General features: G+C 40.2%; 1 protein-coding gene and 1 pseudogene across 1 annotated transcript; one reads left to right on the forward strand and one right to left on the reverse strand.

Moving 5' to 3' along the window:
* Nucleotides 1-1,381: 1,381 nt before the first annotated feature.
* On the forward strand, nucleotides 1,382-3,163 carry LOC148848596 (transcription factor LAF1-like). Its single transcript, XM_088952429.1, has 3 exons — nucleotides 1,382-1,712; nucleotides 2,206-2,335; nucleotides 2,443-3,163. The coding sequence occupies exons 1-3, from the start codon at nucleotides 1,577-1,579 to the stop codon at nucleotides 3,083-3,085; spliced, it is 909 nt and encodes a 302-aa protein (XP_088808555.1). The 5' UTR covers nucleotides 1,382-1,576; the 3' UTR covers nucleotides 3,086-3,163.
* Nucleotides 3,164-15,819: 12,656 nt separating this feature from the next.
* LOC148848597 (lycopene beta cyclase, chloroplastic/chromoplastic-like) lies at nucleotides 15,820-18,130 on the reverse strand (annotated as a pseudogene).
* Nucleotides 18,131-18,669: the final 539 nt, after the last annotated feature.

Genomic DNA, 18,669 nt, shown 5'->3' on the forward strand with positions numbered 1-18,669 from the left:
TCTTCCATTAAATCACTCCTTTCCTCTTAAATTTCTCTTATATCCTTTTTTATTCTCTCTAATTAGGGCTACAACTTGACTGTATTTGAGTTGAGCATTTGCTAAAATTTGAATATAAATATATATAAATCTCGATCCAAACTGTGGTCAAAACTCAAATTTATCAATCCAAACGTAATTAAGTTTCTTGGGAAAGTTTTTCACCACCTAAGACTCCGTTTGGTTTGTGGGAAGATTTAGGTGGGATGGAAAAAGATGGGATGGGATGGAATGGGAAAGTGTAAAAAATTAAGTTTCCATTGTTTGGTTTTATTGGGGTGGGATGGGATGGGAAAATGTAAAAAGGGTCACCTTCGTCCTCCTCTCGATCGAATAGAGCGGCAACTAGGAAGAGAAGCGACGGATCTGAATCCATTCTGGCTTCCCTCTCCCTCTCTATCTCCCTGATCTTCTTCTCTCTTCTCCTTCTTCTTCCCCTCTTCCCCCATTTTCTCTCTCTCTCCATTTCGTCACCGCTACTACAAGTTGCAATGGCGGTAGATCTGCGCGTCCTCTCTCTAATCTCTCTCTCTCTCTTTCTTCTTCTTCTTCTTCTTCTTTGGCTTCTTTTTCTTCTTCGTTTTTCGTCACCACTACTCCGGTTTGCTTCGCTTGCTCACCGCAGCCTATGCATCACCGCTGCCTGGTTCACCATAGATCTGGTGGAAGACAGGAAGAAGGTGAGAGAGAAGAGAGAAGAGAGAAGAGGGAGACAGTGGTTCTTTGACTTCTTTCAGTTGTAACAGTGTTTTTCCAAGATTTTCCATCGAGGTCGCACGGTTTTGGTGCGACTCCAAATTCATGATTTTCAAATCTGACATCCCACACTTTTCTCATCCTATCCCTTTCTTTCCCTCAAAACAAATAAGAAAAAAAAGAATATTTTCAAAATATTCCTTTTTTTCTCATCTCCATCCCACAAACCAAACGGAGCATAAGATATTTAGCCCATGAAAACCCAGAGAAAAATATTTGTTTTATTAAAAAAAAAAGGTTGGAACTTGGAGAAATAGTAGACATATGTCGGTATGTATATACCTACGGCAAAGAAGCTAATTTAACTGACATAACACTCCAATATGAAATTAAACTATTATTAAGAAAGACCCTAGCTTGTTAAGTCAAAGAACAAGGAAATTAAAGAAGCATAGTATTGGGCTAAGATTTGATTGATGTCTGCTTCCCAAACTCAACAGGGGTTATACTGGTCTGGCGACTGGCGTGGTTTCTTCGTGTTTCATTTTATAATTTATTGATTCCTATATGATTAGTCGTTCATTTTTATATATGCTGAGTTCATAATAAAAAAACGCAATTAATAAAATAGAAGCAACAAGTACAACTAATCCCCTTTGTTTTTTCAGTTGGGAATCTCACCTTTCAAATTTCAAACTTTCTTCATTCCTTCAGAAAAATCTTATATATCGGAATTCAGAAAGAGGGGCCTCATCAGTTCATCTATCTCTTCCGAGTCCCAATTCGTTTCAGTGCTGCAGAGAATAAGTTAATTAGTTATACCTAGAGAAGGCGGTGATCAATGGGGTGCAAGTCTTGCGATAAGCCGAAGCCGAAGCACCGGAAAGGGTTGTGGTCGCCGGAGGAAGACCAGAGGCTCAGGAATTACGTCCTCCAACACGGCCATGGCTGCTGGAGCACCGTCCCCATCAAGGCCGGTAAGTTAGTAAATCACTCTTAGCTTGCACAAGCACAATTGCACCGATTTGCATTTCATCGAGCACCTACGTTGCATGCATCAGTGCATTGGTTCTCTAATGCCCGAGACGACGGAAAAGACGTACAGAACTTCGCTTAATAGTTTGACACATACAGCCCCAACAAAAGATTGCTGTGGTAGCAGCTGGGGTTTCCCTGCTCCTACTTTCCTCCCGGAGTTCAGGTTCCTGATGAGCACGTCAGATAGAGAGAGGGATACTTGTAGAAAATGATTACCGACATGGGCATTTTGGTCAGTTTGTGGGAATAAAAGCACGCTTTGGAACTCAAGGCGTAATGGTGACAAAGTTTATATTTAATAATAATCATCAACAAGTGGTTCATTGCATGCACTCTCTATTCTCTAATCGGTCCCCAATATCTGTGGTGATTTATAGGATGACTAAAATACCCTCATGTTTAACGCTTATGCCGTTTTTGTCACATTATTAGGCTTGCAACGAAACGGGAAGAGTTGCAGACTACGGTGGATTAATTACTTGAGGCCTGGCCTGAAGCACGGCGTCTTCACCATCCAAGAGGAGGAGACGATTTTGTCCCTCCATCGCCTGTTGGGAAACAAGTAAGCCAATATGATCGAACAGAGCTTTTTCTTTTTCTTTTTCCATGTTTTTCCCCTCAAATCACATCGTTAGACGCTAATAATGGAGTAAATCGAACATTGATCAGGTGGTCACAGATTGCACAGCATTTGCCCGGGAGGACTGATAATGAGATAAAGAACTACTGGAATTCGTACCTGAAGAAGAAAGTCATGAAGGTCGAAGCTTTGGAATTAGCTCAAATCAATTCCCAGTTGCTCAACTCAGCTCCAAAAACCGAAGAATATTCTATGCAGACAATAAATCCCAACACACAGCAAGTTTCGAGCTTCCAAACTTTCCAACAGATGGAAGATTCCGCTGTTGATGCAGACCGATCTGTTCCGCTTCCACATGCTTCCGATGACAAGGTAGTACTCCAGAGTTCCCTCCCGAGGCTTTTGTTCGCTGAATGGCTGTCATCGGATCACATCAATAACCGGAACTTTGTAAATTCCGGTGGGACGATGGCGATTTCAAGTATGATCTCCGACAATTCGAACCCGGACTATGCGTTCAGACATAACTTGTTACGAGATGACGGACAATTTGGAAATGAATTCCGTAGTGGTTTAAGTAATGGTACCGCCACCTACAATCAGAAGTTCCCAATACAACTGGAACAGGAGATCAATCATCAGATCCCTGCAGTAGGGAATGGAGTATTTGATATTGTGTCCATGAGTGATATCTGTAATGATTTCAATATGACACATGATGTCATTTATTGATGTAATTAAATCTCAAATGGTTATTATTTTGAGATTTCACTTATATCCACCAATAAAACATTACTTTGTTTTTCGTTATTGTCTGAACTCAGTTGAAGACTCGTCGTTGGTGATCAATGAAAGCATACTCCAAGGTCCTCACAAGTCACAATAACGTGATAACTTGTAAGAAAACTCTGACTGATATCCCTGAGCTAATATCCGTCTGAGCTCTGTATACATCACAGTCACAGCACAAAGGTTTACATCGGCAAACACACACAGCATGTATATTAAAAAAAAAAAAATGGCAAAGAAATGGGGAAAGGGTTCTTAAATCGCCATCATCACTTCATCTCTGGGTTTACCTACGTACGAAGGTAAAATATTTCACAAAGAACAGAGAAAATAAAATCAAAACTTACTATTTTGTTGGTTATTTTCTGAGTTTGGTTGTAATATTACAATTTTATTTGCACTAATATAAATGCATGAGAATAATACAAATTCTGGTTTAATTTATTCTTCTTCAGGTTTTGTTTTATTTCATTTATATTACTGTAATTAAACAAAAGAAGTCGAAATTTGAACAAATTAAAATAAATCAGAATTTGCACCCAAAATATTTGTACCACCATGGTTTTGCATAGTGCAACCAAACGCAGGGGCTTTGATTTTAAGTGTTAGTTTCATTGCCTGTAGAATGTGGTATAATTTACTTTTTGCTTCATATTTGACTTTGTTTTATTTATTTGTAATGAGAAGTAAATTGATGTGATTATCACCTTATATGAAATAGAGGTAAGAGGAGAGTTGCTTGTTTGGGAGTGAGACAAAAAGGAAGATGATATGATTCCCACTTTATATGAGAGGGAATTGATGTAAAGGTGATACAAATTATGCAAAATTTGTACTGTCAGTGAGTACAAATGAGATAAATACAAATTTTGTATCAGATAAAAGTGTAGTTCATAGTTACATAACAACCAGATATAAAATCCGAAACTAGGTGCAAATTTGCTTCAGTCTAAATTTGCACTGCAAACAAACAGAGCCACCGAGGCTCTAGAGTCCACAGATTCACCCTACGGAAAAGCCAAAAGCTGACGTATTCAAAAGAAGAATCTCTTTCTAAGATCACCCAAATGCAAATAAGAATTAGAATTATAACCCTCAAGACATTCATTACTATAACTGTCCTCGTCAATGCTGACTGGATCTGGACTTAAAATCCAAACTATCTTCAATAACAGGAAAGCCCATTAGGTCATCCATAGAGAAAAAAAATATACATAAAGATGAGAAGAATAAGAAGAGTTATGAACATATAGATTTCTTTTCATTTTTTGTAGTAGTAGTTGAATTGATCTAATTTGCAATATCGCTACTTGTTTGGTGGAAATGAACTGGCATGGTGGCTTGAATTAGATAAACAAGTTTTCTATTTGTTCGGACCTCAACTTGGATTGGATGGGCTGAGGTTGGACTTTTGCCAAATTTTAAATGGTCCCAACCCAAAACACAAGTCCGGAGCAGTGTAAAATGTTGTTAACTTGGGCCAACCCGAGTTTTGTGTCAACGGAACAGTTAGCATGGTTATGAATATGAACAATTTCAAATAAATCTGAAGTACACTGAAATATAGTTGGAGAAAAAGGCCTTTAAACAAACTTATAAAAGTGGGCTTACTTTGTGTATGCGGCAAAGATGCGGGTTGAAATTTTAATAATGAATAGAGCAAGGAGATGATGTTAATATTCTGAAAGCAAAAATCATACAAATATCTTAGCTTGCATTTGGAAACGATATAAATAACTGAGAATGTAAATATGTAGAGTGTAAAACGATTTATATAAATTGTAAAATTGGGTTAATTTTGCATCAATAAATTTATCTTTTTTAGTTATAATGGATGCAAATACGAATTCCAATAAAGCATATTTTTTTTTCAAAAGCCCACTTGAATGCAAATTTATTTCTTTTTTATTGATGTACTTTTACATATTATTATCAATTTAAATATGCATTGATCTGTTATTTGTCAATGCATAAATGTAATGTTGCCAAACACAGGCAAAAGTGAACCAAAGTGCAAATTTATCCTGAACCAGGATTTACACTCCATTTGCATCATTTCTAATGAGGGCGGCTTTGGCCCTCCAATGACATCATGACACATGGCTTCTTGGAACAGTTGGATGACACATAAGCACCACCTAAGCAATGAATTGGAGTCCCAGATCGCGGTTTCTCTTCGCCCCGACCTGGCGACCTACCTTCACCGTCAACCTGGTGACCTCGACCACAACTCAGGTCAGCTAGAAGAACCTCATCTAGGGCCAACCTGTAGCACCTCGTCACTGGCTAAAGTGACATCGACACGAGGAGTGACCTCCTTCCAGGGTGTGCCAGCCCGACTGAGGTCCAGGTGGCAACCTGCGAGACATGCTCTCCAACAAATTCGGCATGCATATCCCGACACTCCTACGTTTCTCGGAAGTTGGCCTACGTACCAAATGTTTCAGAGGGTGGTCAACCTGCATGGTGGTTACCTCCGAGGATTTCGGATCGGTTAGGCATGACCTCCTGGAAATCTCGGATGCGGTGCGTGAGGCCCACACTGAACAATGCCTATATAAAAGCACTAACCCCAAAGACCTAGAGGAGAAGGTGTGCGCGATTATTTGCTCACTAGCTTACTAGCATACAAACTTTTAGCTCGCACAACCCAGTACTGACTTAAGCATCGGAGCAACCTCGTTGGGTTACCCACCTCAGGTTCTCTGATCTGTTTTCTTGCAGTTCGAACCAACTCACTACAAAACTAGCTTCCAGATCATCTTCCAGCTAGGAGCTTCCAGATCGCACACGATCAATTGGCATTGTCTGTGGGAAACACTAAAAGAAGCTAAGTTCTCACATTCTAAAAGGATAAATCCTCATCTTCGAGAAATCTAAGTTCTCACTCTCTAATTTTCATTTTTTGTTAAATCAATGGTTTTTCTAAGCAGCACTAACATAAAAAACGAAGAACCAATTACTGGGGGACAAGAACATCTATGATGAGCCTTGAGAACACCCCCCCCATGACAATCAGATGCAAGCATGGGAGAAGTTTGGTGCATTCGTGCCACCATAGAGCAATCAACAGCAAAATGACCTCAATAACCAGCAATCTGGCGACAAGCACCTTGGAGTAAGCCCCCCCTATAGGTCGAGCCATTCATGGTTCTCGCAGGATTTGATGGCCAACCGATTAAACAACTGTGCCAACCTCATTTCAGCTCGGACGAGCCTCGTTAGCCTTTTTCGCGAGGTCTCCCCTACAGGTTGAACCCTTCGCAACTCTTGCAGGAGTTAGGGGCCTATGGACTATGTAGATGCCCTTGCTGATCGAGCCTTTCAAGGCTCTTGCGTGAGTTGGCGACCTATAGCTAGTCAAGCTGCCCCCGCAGGTCAAGCTCCCTGTGGCTTCTTGTAGGAGTTTATGACTGGCATCTCTAAGGGCTGATGCAATGCAACCGCGACATCAACTTATCATCTAACGTCAAAAGTAATGACAAAACCTACAAACATAATAGAAATGAATAAGCAGCCCGGGTGAGCCTCAACAATCTGACCCGAACTACGAAGCCTCACTATAGATTGAGCTTTTATGGCCCCTTGAGAGTTGGAAGCGAGCTGAAAGTGGAACCACTCTCATAGATCAAGCCCCTTATGGTTCCCATAAGAGTAGGCAACATGTAGACAACAAAGCTGATCCCTCAGGGTGAGCCTCACATGACTCCAATAGGAGTAGACGGTCAGTGATTCTAGGAGTAGTACGCTAGGATCTTGCAAGCACCTTCCTGAGGAAGCCAATCTCAAGTGACGATGAACAAGTAGCCACATCTAAGGATACAACAAAATGGCCACCCGCTTAAGCGAACAGGTCAGGCCGCACATCGGCTAAATAATGATGAGGAGAGTGGACTATGAGTTGCTCCTAGAGCCTAAGGGCTAAGGTGTTGAGTTGATAAAAGGCCTCGGCACCACATAAGACCTTGTCGCCTCTTTGGCATGAGCAAGATCAAGGATAAGGAGAGTGAACCGCGAGTCACTCCCAAAGCCCAAGGGCTACAACACCAAGTGAAAAGTGACATCGGTGCTAAACACAAATAAGACCCAGTCACCTCCTCGACATGGGCAACCCAATTGTCTCTTTGGCATGGGAGAAATAAAAAGCAGTTCACATTCAGCACGAGAAAGAGAACAAAGGAAAAACTAGTTTGCTTTCAGCACCATGACAGATTCAAACTTGGCTGATCTCTTCATAGTAGGCCTCCACCTCGATTTCAGGCTCCACATCAAATTTGCTAGCTACTTTTTTGAGCACCAGCTCGAAGGGCACTACATCGAAGTCTACCTAGGTGGAGCGACCTGATAAAGCAGTCACACAAAACCCCTTCTTAAGGACAACATGATGATCTTCGCTCTTGAGGTACTTAGCCGGATTGCAAAATCCCTTGATGGTCACATCCCTAATAAGGTAGATGTCCTTGGGTACCTACTCCACCTCTCATCGAGCAGATGAATTCACTCTCGTGCCCTAATAATCAAGACTGCGAGGTCCTACGTAAGGCCGCAAGCACTTGGACTCTTCCGACTTGAGGAGCAAAATCGATTGATGCCAACAACTATGAGCTCGTCAAACAGTCATTCCGGGCCAAAGGAACAATCTACTCCCTTTGTCGAACTGCCCTCAGCTCGGGAGGGGGGGCAATTATTGAGGGTGGATTTGGCCTCCAATGATATTGTGACACGGCTTCTTGGAACAGTTGAATGACACATAGACACCACCTAAGCAGTAACTTGGAGTCCTAGATCACAGTTTCTCTTTGCCCCGACTTGGCAACCCGCCTTCACCGCCAACATGGCAACCTCGACCACAACTCAGGTCAGCTAGAAGCACCTCGTCCAAGGCCGAACTATAGCACCTCGTCACTAGCCAAAGTGACCTCGACGTGAGGAGCAACCTCCCTTGAGGGCATGCTGGCCTGTTTGAGGTCCAAGTGGCAACCTACGAGACGTGCTCGCTGACAAATTCGACATGCATATCCCGACACTCCCACGTTTCTCAGAAGTTGACCCATGTACCGAACGTTTCAGAGGGTGATCAACTTGCATGGTGGTTACCTCTGAGGGTTTCGGACCAGTTAGGCATGACCTCCCGGAAATCTCGGATGCAGTGCGTGAGGCCCACACCGAATAATGCCTATATAAAAGCACCAACCCCATAGACCCAGAGGAGAAGGTGTGTGTGATTATTTGCTCACTAGCTTACTAGCATACAAACTTTTAGCTCGTACAACCCAGTACTAACTTAAGCATCGGAGCGACCTCGCCGGGTTAGCCACCCCAAGTTCTCTGATATATTTTCTTGTAGTTTGAACCAGCTCACTGTGCAACCAGCTTTCAGCTCATCTTCCAACTAGGAGCTTCCAGATCATGCACGATCAGTTTCCAAACGCAGCCTTAAGAGCACGGAATCCAGCAACCACACAATCTGGGAAATCCCATCTCATTGGAGACTCCTTTAAGCTCCCAACTAATCAGTCAAGTGTAAGATTACTTGGTTTTTACTTTTAAGTTGTATGTATTTGGTTTGAAAAAAAAAAGGTTTTCCTACATTTCCCTTCCTTTCCATACCTTTTCTTTCAAAACAAATTCAGCCTTAGGAAAACTTGAGGACTAGCAAAACCATTCTAGAGGGTTTTCCTACAAGATCTTCCCTATTTCTGCCATAGCTGGGGAAAATATATATGGCCAATCCAAACCTGAATTCAAATCTAATTGAATATTCAAATATATAAATGAATTGAATTCAAAATCTATGTTTTACATATCCATCATATATTGAATTGATTTCAAATCTCTCAAAAGTTTACCAGAACTAGTTTAGATATGTCCTTGTCCAAATTCAATGAGCCCTACAAATTTCCCTTTTCAACCTTTTTTTTTTGACAAATATCTTAAAGTACCTCTACGTTTTGGAAATTGGCTTATTCACCCTTACTTTTAGAAATTTCCTTAAAGTGCCCCCAAGTTTTCTGACAATCAACTAAATCTTTCCCTGTCATTATTGTCTATTAGCAAAAATTTGAAAAAGACTATATTTTATGTATCATTCTTCTTTAAATTTTCAAAATGAAACATTTTAATTGCACCTTGTTGGTCTTTTCCTCATGGCAAACTTTTCTTTGTTGGCAAAGCTTACCAACAGATGGATTTGTCCAATGCATGAAACCATTTGCAACCCAAAAACTAGATGATATCATCTCCCTTTTCTATTGCTGCAAAGACCTCCGAACAGATGAATAGGAGGGATCATCTCCCACCCAAGAACTAGATTTTTTTAGGATGCCATCTCAACTCTAGCTAACTCCATGTTCATATGCTTCTATGAGTAAGTAACTGAATATTATAATATCTATTTGTCAAGGTCAAAATAGCATGCAGAATCAAGGTTATTAAAATTGACCCGGATAACGAACCAGTCAGGGGTCCGGTTCCTGGTTCGAACAGTCCAATCACTCGAACTGAATAAATGGCCAATTTTAACAAAAACATTAAAAAGTTTAAAAAATTAAAAATTAAAAAGCAGCCAAACCGTTGAACCATTCAAACGATTCGACTGCTCGAGTCAGCAGTTTGCTGACCAAATCAATAGTTTTGGAGAAAATAATGGTTCTGGGGTAAAACAAAACTGGTCACCTGGCCGGCTCTCGGTTTTTCTGATCAGGTCCGATTTTGAAAACCATGTGCAAAACTATCTGTGGAACAACTCCCATTTCTCTTGAGTGGGTTTAGGAGGTAAAGATCTTGATTCAGCAAGTCATTTTATTCAATGTAAAATGCTAGTTTCAGATCCAGCACTTAATGGATGATTTAAATGAACGGTGGTACAGTCGATGTATATTCCTTTCTCCAGACATCATTCCCTTTTGAGGAGGGGTAAGCGGATGGATCAAACAACTAATTTGTAGATAGATTATCAAGCAAGGTGGGTGATCTAACCATTTCAGGTGGTGGCCAAACGCTTCCTTCATTTCTATCTCACTTAACATCCTAAACAGAAATTCAAGATGAGCATCAAATGTGAGCACCTCGACTGAATTGGGTTGGGAATCACAAATGGTACCGAATGAAGAAATAGATGTAAATAGGGGTGAGCATTCTGTTTATTTAATTAAAAATCAAATCAAATAAATCGAATTTTTAAAAACCAATATATCTTTTTTGAAATTGAACTGAAATCGGACTTTGCCAAAACTGAACAAACCGAACCGAATTTCAGCATTAAAGACCTACCAACTTGTCTAGAACACTATTAAGCTATGCCCTAGCTACTTTGATCTCATGTTAAATCTCAAATACAAAGTTACAACAGTCCCACTTTGTGGTTTGTACCTTACACAAACTAACTATTAAGTGTATTTTATAACTATACCTGTAGATATGTGTACCATGAAAATTGTTCTCTGTATTGAAGAATAAATATAAATTTCAAGAAAGATAAAATGATTAAAAAGCCAAAATTATTATTATTTGGAAAATCAAAAAACAACTTAACGAAACCACAACTGAGTATTATAGTTTAATCTGGAGATGTAAGGATAGTGGAATATAGAGTAAAAGAATCTTAGACTCATGCAGAAACTACATTGATTACTAATTCAACTCAATTAAGGAATGATGTCATTTCTGTTGTTCATCAGTAAGAAAATTGCATTACAGACTAACTTGAGATAGTTGTAGTGGCATCTATTTGTGACAACAAACTTATAACCATTTTAGATACAAATACAATGCTGCATTTAACATACACCAAATGAATATCCATCATCTTAATCTCTATAATGTACTAATTAGTTGCTAATCATGCTTACTAGAGGAAGAGTGCCCATTGCCATAATGGCTATTCTACTTGACGCAGCGTGACACACTTGATCGGGCGGATTATACCAGCACCAGATGACTGAGTGGAGTCATTCGTGAAGCCTTACATAAAGACTAAGCATAGCCTTGGTAGAGAGAGAAAAAGTGGCGAAGGAATTCTTGTATGTCTCTATTAAACTCAGAACAGAATTATTTATAATACATATTGGTAGTCTTGTAGAATAACTAGGAAATTTAAACTTGTAAAACAACTAAAACAACTAGGAACTGGACTTGATGTCCACCGTCCAATAGCCACCATCATCCAATGCATGTTGGATACGTGAGCTGTCGACATTATCCGTTGCATGGTTCTCTCTATATTTCATTATCTTATGCATGTTCCCCTCTAGTTGTGAGTTGTCGCTGGCTGGTTCAGTGGGTCGTGAGCTGAACCTCCATCATGGTCGGGATATGCAAGTGTAGGTTCCGGTAAATAACGATGAAGATTAGCGACATTAAATGCTTTGGAAATACCCATGTGATCTGGCAAGCCCACTACGTAAGCATTGTCATTGATCTTCTTAATGATCTTGTATGGGTCGTACTTCCGAGGTTGTAGCTTGCTATGTTTCCCAACAGGTATGCGTTCCTTCCTTAAGAATACCATAACTTCATCACCGAGTCCTATATTGACTAGATCTGTCCGGCTAACTGCTCTGCTGAAGTACTAAGGCCTGGTACCCTGGGTAGCTTTACCAAGTCCAACACATGGTTAGGTACTTTCATATACATAATAGAAAATGGGGATGAACTGCGTTTTGTAGGCAAACTCTGCTTGCGCTATGGCAAAGTTCCACTGCTCGCCTTTCTCTGCAAATGCTCTGGATCAGGTTACCCAGAGTTCGATTTACCACTTTTGTCTGTCCATCAGTCTGCGGATGAGTTGTACTACTGAAATTCAATGATGAGTCAAATAGCTTCCACAAGGTCATCCAAAAGTGACTTAAGAACCTCGTATCTCGATCCGACATGATGGTCTTAGGCACCCCATGTAAACAGACAATCTCCCTGAAGGATAGTTTGGTTGTCGTTGTTGCATCCACGGTCTTCTTGCATGGGAGGAAATGTGCCATCTTGGAAAACCAGTCAACAACCACAAAGACGGAGTCCATGTTTCTTGGAGTCTTCGGTAAGCCTAGCACGAAATCCATAGACAAGTCTTCCCAAATCGCAGTAGGAACAGGTAATGGCATGTAAATGCTGGTATTCTGGATCTGTCCCTTAGCCGTCTGACATATGTAGCACCTACTCACGATAGTGATCACATCTCTGAATGGAAACTTATCAATAAAAACAAACCACCTTGCATGCAGACCACTCCTCAACTATTTTTGCTTACTTAAATACTTAAGAGCTTGATGGTCAGTGTAGAGGACAAATTCTTTAGCAATCAAATAGTGTTCCCATGTCTTTAATGCTTTTACAACAGCATAAAATTCTTTATCATAAGTGGACCATTTCTTCCTGGCTTCGCATAGCTTTTCACTAAAGAAGGCAACTGGTCTCTTTTCTTGTGATAACACAACCCTATGCCTACTCCACTAGCATCACACTCAACCTCAAATAATTTGTCGAAGCTTGGCAGTGTTAATACAGGAGCAGTGCATAACTTCTCTTTTATTAGAGCAAAACTTTGTTCTTGTTCCTCTCCCCATTGAAACTTACCATTTTTCAAACACTCAGTGATAGGAGCTACAATACTACTAAAGTGTTTGATAAACCGCCTATACAAAGTTGCTAACCCATGAAAACGCTTTACGTTTGTGATGTTCATTGGGGTTGGCCACTCCCTAATGTCTCGCACTTTCCCCTCATCCACCTTAATTCCATCCTTATTATGAAACCCAAGAACAACAAACTATCGCTCATAAAAGTATATTTCTTTAGATTAGTATATAGTTTGTTCTCCCTTAATGCACTCAATACCTCTCGGATATGTCTTATGGGCTCATCGACAGATTTGTTGTAAATCAAGATATCCTCAAAATATACCACAACAAATTTATCAATGAAATGGCGTAGTACCTGATTCATTAGTCTCATGAAGTTGTTGGGTGCATTAGTTAGTCCAAAAGGCATGACTAACCATTCGAACAATCCATCTCTGGTCTTGAAAGTTGTCTTCAATTCATCTCCGGGACGGATTCTGATCTGATGATAACCACTCCTGAGATCGATCTTGGAAAAGACCACAGCCCCATCAAGTTCATCAAGCATGTGATTTTGTTGATTGCTCTGCTGTCGATACACATCCTCCAACTCCCATATTTCTTCGGTGTTAATAATGCCGGTACTGCGCATAGACTCATGCGGACTTGGATGTGCCCCTTTCTCAACAGTTCTTCTACCTTCTCCCGTAAAATCTTGTTTTCTTTAGGATTCATTCTATAGTGTGGCATATTAGGTAGGCTAGCACCAGGAACAAAATCAATGTGGTGTTGGATGTCTCGCATGGGTGGGAGCTCATTAGGTAACTCGTTAGGAACTACGTCATGAAATTCGTCGAATAGTCCCTGCATTTCCACTGGAATTTTGTTCTCCTCTAGTGAGTGATTCACTCACACTTTCCCCCTTTATCACCAATAAATGGACCTCGCGGGTATCCTTACATTCAATTACAAATTCAGAGTGGCGGTGTGTTATGGTAAAAAAATTCCTCTCTTCTGCCTTTGAAGCCTTGGTTGGGTTCTTTTCTACCATGGGTAATAGTGTATAGTGTACACCCTCTTTCTCGAGCTGGTATGTGTTCTTTCTACCCAGGTGTTTGGCATCTGCATCAAACTGCCAAGGCCTACCAAGCAAATTATGGCAAGCATCCATATCCACAATAACACAATAAACCTCATCAGTATACTTACCAATAGAGAATGGAACCTTACAGTGTTCCTCCACGAGTACGCCCCCAACTTCCTTGATCCAATCAATCGTGTAAGGGTTCGGGTGTTTCTTAAGAATTAGTTGCAGTTTGCGTACCACATCCCTGCCAATAATATTTTCCTGACTGATGCTATCAATAATTAATTCAAATAACTGATCATGTATTGTACACCTAGTGCGAAACAGCCAGTGTCGTTGTGTGGTATCTTTGCTTTTTTGAGATAGCATTAGCTTCCTCACAACACACATGTACTCTTCATGATCATAGGTACCTTCTTCGTCTTCTCCATTGGGTCCACAGTATACTTCGTCGTCACCAAATTCTTCCTCATCCCTCTCTACCATGTTAACTACCTTTCTTCTGGGACAATCACTAGAACTATGCCCAACTTCATTGCACTTGAAAAACTTAAAAGGTGCAGGTTTTGCATAGGGATTAACGGATTTAGGAAGATTTGAAGTATTACCTCAAGTGTTTCCTACCGTGGCGGTCTTATTGGCGCTAGCTACACTCAGCGGGTGAGAGGGTTGCGCTCCTTGGGTTGGCTTGCCCTTGTCGACTGTTGCCAGCCTGTTGTCGCTCCCACTATACCATCAATAGTTATCGACTCGGGTCCTCTACTGGAACATTAACTTAGCCTTTAGAGTTAAGTTCCTTGCTTTCTGCATGCTCAGAACCATCTAGACACCAATCTTGTCTCGGATAGCAGGTTTCAAACCACTCAAATAATGGGCTGCCTGTTGATTGTCACTTTCTGATAACTGGTTCCGTTCAGCCAATCTTAGAAATTCTGAGGTGTACTCGCTCACGCTTCTTGTTCCTTGTGCACACCGTTGATATGACTCAAACATATACTACTCATAATCAGGAGGTAAAAACCTACCTCGTATTAATTGCTTTATACGCCTCCATGTTCGAACTAGACCTCTTCCTTCTCTGATCCGAGTCTCCCTCATTCGTTCCCACCAGACAGATGCTCCTCCCTTCAATCGAAAAGCTACTAATTTCACCCTTCTTTCTTCCGGGATCTCCATGTAATCGAAGAAACGGTCAACCTCGGTGATCCAATCTAGAAGGCCCTCTATATCCAGATCTCCACTAAAAGTAGGACTATCCACCTTGAGTTTAAATTCATCATCATTCCAACGGTGATTAAAATTGTCGGGATTTCGCCAATCCCTACCGGTTCTGCCATCACCAGGAATAATTGGAGTAACACTGAATTCTAGCTCGTTGTCACTATCGCCATCAAGAATAGGGTTCCTGGGTATAGGATCGATGGTTGTTCTACCGCGGTCGTCTCCTCCGGCTTGATGCAATGCGTTATCCCTATTCCTTGGAACATCCTCTCATAACAAAGTTCGTAGTTGTCCAACGATCTCTGCCAACTGTTGCTCAATGTTACGAGTGGTTGTACGCTGCTCTTCAATTGCTCTCCAAACAGCTTGTAACCCCTGATCTCTATCACAGGGTTGGTTGTAACTGCTACTGTCTTGATTGGCCATCTGACTGGGCGAACACCTAGCTCTGATACCACCTGACGCAGCGTGACACACTTGATCAGGCGGATTATACCAGCATCGGACGATCGAGCAGCTTCGTTCGTGAAGTCTTACGTAAAGACTAAGCGTAGCCTTGGTAGAGAGAGAAAAAGTGGCGAAGGAATTCTTGTATGTCTCTATTAAACTCAGAACATAATTATTTATAATACATACTGGTAGTCTTGTAGAATAACTAGGAAATTTAAACTTGTAAAACCACTAAAACAACTAGGAACTGGACTTGATGTCCACCGTCCGATAGCCACCATCATCCAATGCATGTTGGATACGTGAGTTGTCGACATTATCCGCTGCATGGTTCTCTCTATATGTCAATATCCGATGCATGTTCCCCTCTAGTTGTGAGCTGTCACCGGCTGGTTCGGTGGGTCGTGAGTTGGACCTCCATCACTACTAGTATTAGAGGCATGAGAGAACAATGACAGTCCAAAGAATATAAGTTTAGGAAGAAATTAACAATTTAAATGACAAGAAGCCATACCAATAATGAGGTTCTAGATAAAAAAAAATGCATAAAAGACCTCCTTGTGCCTTGTAAATCAAGCTTGAGTGAAACATCCATGCCAACTAAAGTCGAAAAACTCTCTAAATCTCCTCCTCTCCATGGGCCAAAGGTACTTCTAGACTTCTACAGATAAATCAATTTCCCAAAATTAAAGCCCTTGCTCAAAACCAATGTACTGAACTATTGATTAACTATCTACAAGTGTCCTTGCCACCATGTACCCAATTGAGGGGTGAACCATCTCCATAGTACCACCAATTCCCACAACCCTCTAAGAGAGCACAGGAAGGGGATCACCCATTAGAATAACATATCTTGCATCTTCTTCAATGCTCTTCACCTTTATAGCTAAGGCTTGGTGTGGAAGGATTACAAATGCAAATATGTAGAGTGAAAAACCTTTTATTTTGTATTACTTTATATGTATTTGCATTTGTTCTCTTTCCAAACTAAGCCTAAGTGTTTCAATCACCACCATTCTTTGTTGTATATCTTCCATGGGTACTCTAGGTCTAGCAACTAAGGACGTCTCTTCTAGAAAAATCCGCTTGGATGAGAAGGGCATTGCATACAAAAATAAGGAATATTGTTATTTTTCTCTTTCAGTTCCTTATTGACATTAGGTGTGAATCTCTCCAATCCATGAAAACCATCTTATCCAAATCGAAGGGGTATTCTTCTACCTCTACCAAGATCCCATATGCCACTTGGCACCCAGGGTTATAGGGCTCATCAAACTGAACAAGGCACCTGGAAAAACAAATAGAATCAAGGACTATGGTGGCCTGGATGGTGGCTCCATCATCACAAATTAAAAGAGACTTAGGTGTCATTTGGCAAGTCTTTTTTGAAAGATCTTCTAGTAGACCTAACAGCCAAAAGACGATGTGAGCTTTTGCATTAAGATCGTAGTAGCCTAAAGACCATTTGATTAAGGTGTGTCTTCCCATGTGTGTTTCCGTGCGAAGACACGATGAAAAAAGTCAAAAAGATCCATTTAGAGCTTTTCAAAAAAAGCCCAAAATGGGTTTCACATGTCTTTTTGGGGCGACGTCTTTTGGCGATTAGATCTTTTCCCAACCAAATGGGAAAAGACCCAAACACAGGTTGTTAGGCTTCTAAACACCCGACAGCCTACGCGGAAAGATGTGTCAAATGGGGCCTTAGACTCCTAATGTATAACTTTAAGGACCTTTGACTGAAGAAACTTGACACCATTTGATATGCATTTTTGCATCATTTTCATCTTCAACTGCTTTCTACTAACCTTGCCATAAGGCCTATTAAAATGCTTCATAACCAAAACATGTGTCAAGATTGGCCTACAATCATCTCTAAGCAACCGTTTATAGCTAGTAGTCAATGCAAATAGAATATGAGTCAACTGTATCACCATATTGTAAAAACAATCTAGAGCAAAAGGGAGAAAACAGTGAAAGAATAGAAAAATATTAGTGAACTATATTAACATCTAAAACTAAAACGCATAAAAATAACAAGTCTTACATCATAAACCCAACAAAACCATGAGTAGGTCCAAATACAAAGCCAAAAACCAAACATCATAAACCCAAAGAAAAAAAAAAAGAAAAATATGAGTAGGAAGAATCCTGCAATAATAGTTCTTGGATCATATTCTCCATGTTCTCCATGTTCATCTTACAAGAGAGATATAGGAAATTTAAAAATTATAGTACAAATCCAATATATTGTGCAATATGAGTATCAAATTTTAAAAACCTATCAAGTACAAGCATAGATAGGGATAATCACATATCAATCACTATTAGCTTTGATGTAACTGCAACCTTTGATAAATTTGAAAATTGAGGAAGAAAATTAGAAAAACATTCATTTACAAATTACAAACCTTAAACAATGATTAAGAAAAAAATAACAAACGATATGAAACTTAAATTGAAAAGATTGTTAACTTTTTCAAGTTTGTCATGCTTTTTTACATCTTCTTCAACATTAATGGTATGTTGCAATGACTGGATCCAATCTTGAGCACATACAAGTGCTTCTTCTATTTTAGGAGTCAAAGAGCTCCTAAATGCATCAAGCACACATCCTCCAATGCTAAAAGCAGACCCCAAAGCAATAGTAGAGGTAGGAACTGACAACACATCCCAAGCCATTTGTTGGATGGGAAATCTGTGACAAATGACAATTAAGGCCATGTTTGGTTCGCTATTCAGGGCCTCATTTTTTTAATTCATGCTCATTTTGGACAAGAATGAATAAATTAATGCATTTGGTTACAAAATTCTTGTCATCAGGCCTCATTCTTTTCAGAATGAAAAATCAACCCATAGCACAAAAATTGAGGTAGCCTACAGCATGAAAAATAATCATGCCCCATCTTGCCCATTTTCATTCTTTAAAGAAACTCTATGCCATGCAACATTGGAAGTCCATACACTTGGATGGTTGTTTTCTTTCTGATCTTTTGAGGTTACTCTACCTTTTTTCTAGTGCAACATGCACCATTGGAAGTCCATACACTTGAACCACACTTACCGAGTGTTTGATAAAACTGAATTCCAATGCTTAGTTAAGGAAGAAAAAAGAAAATCTTAATGTAGTTCTAGACTCTTAATGCCAAAGTTTGCTTATTTGCTTTTCTGTTTTTTAAATTCAAATTTGAACTGTTGCAACACCCGAGTGGTTTTTATTT

Source organism: Nelumbo lutea, chromosome 6, assembly GCF_056320005.1.
Source record: "Nelumbo lutea isolate HS-2025 chromosome 6, American lotus-T2T, whole genome shotgun sequence".
NCBI classification, from domain to species: Eukaryota; Viridiplantae; Streptophyta; class Magnoliopsida; order Proteales; family Nelumbonaceae; genus Nelumbo; species Nelumbo lutea.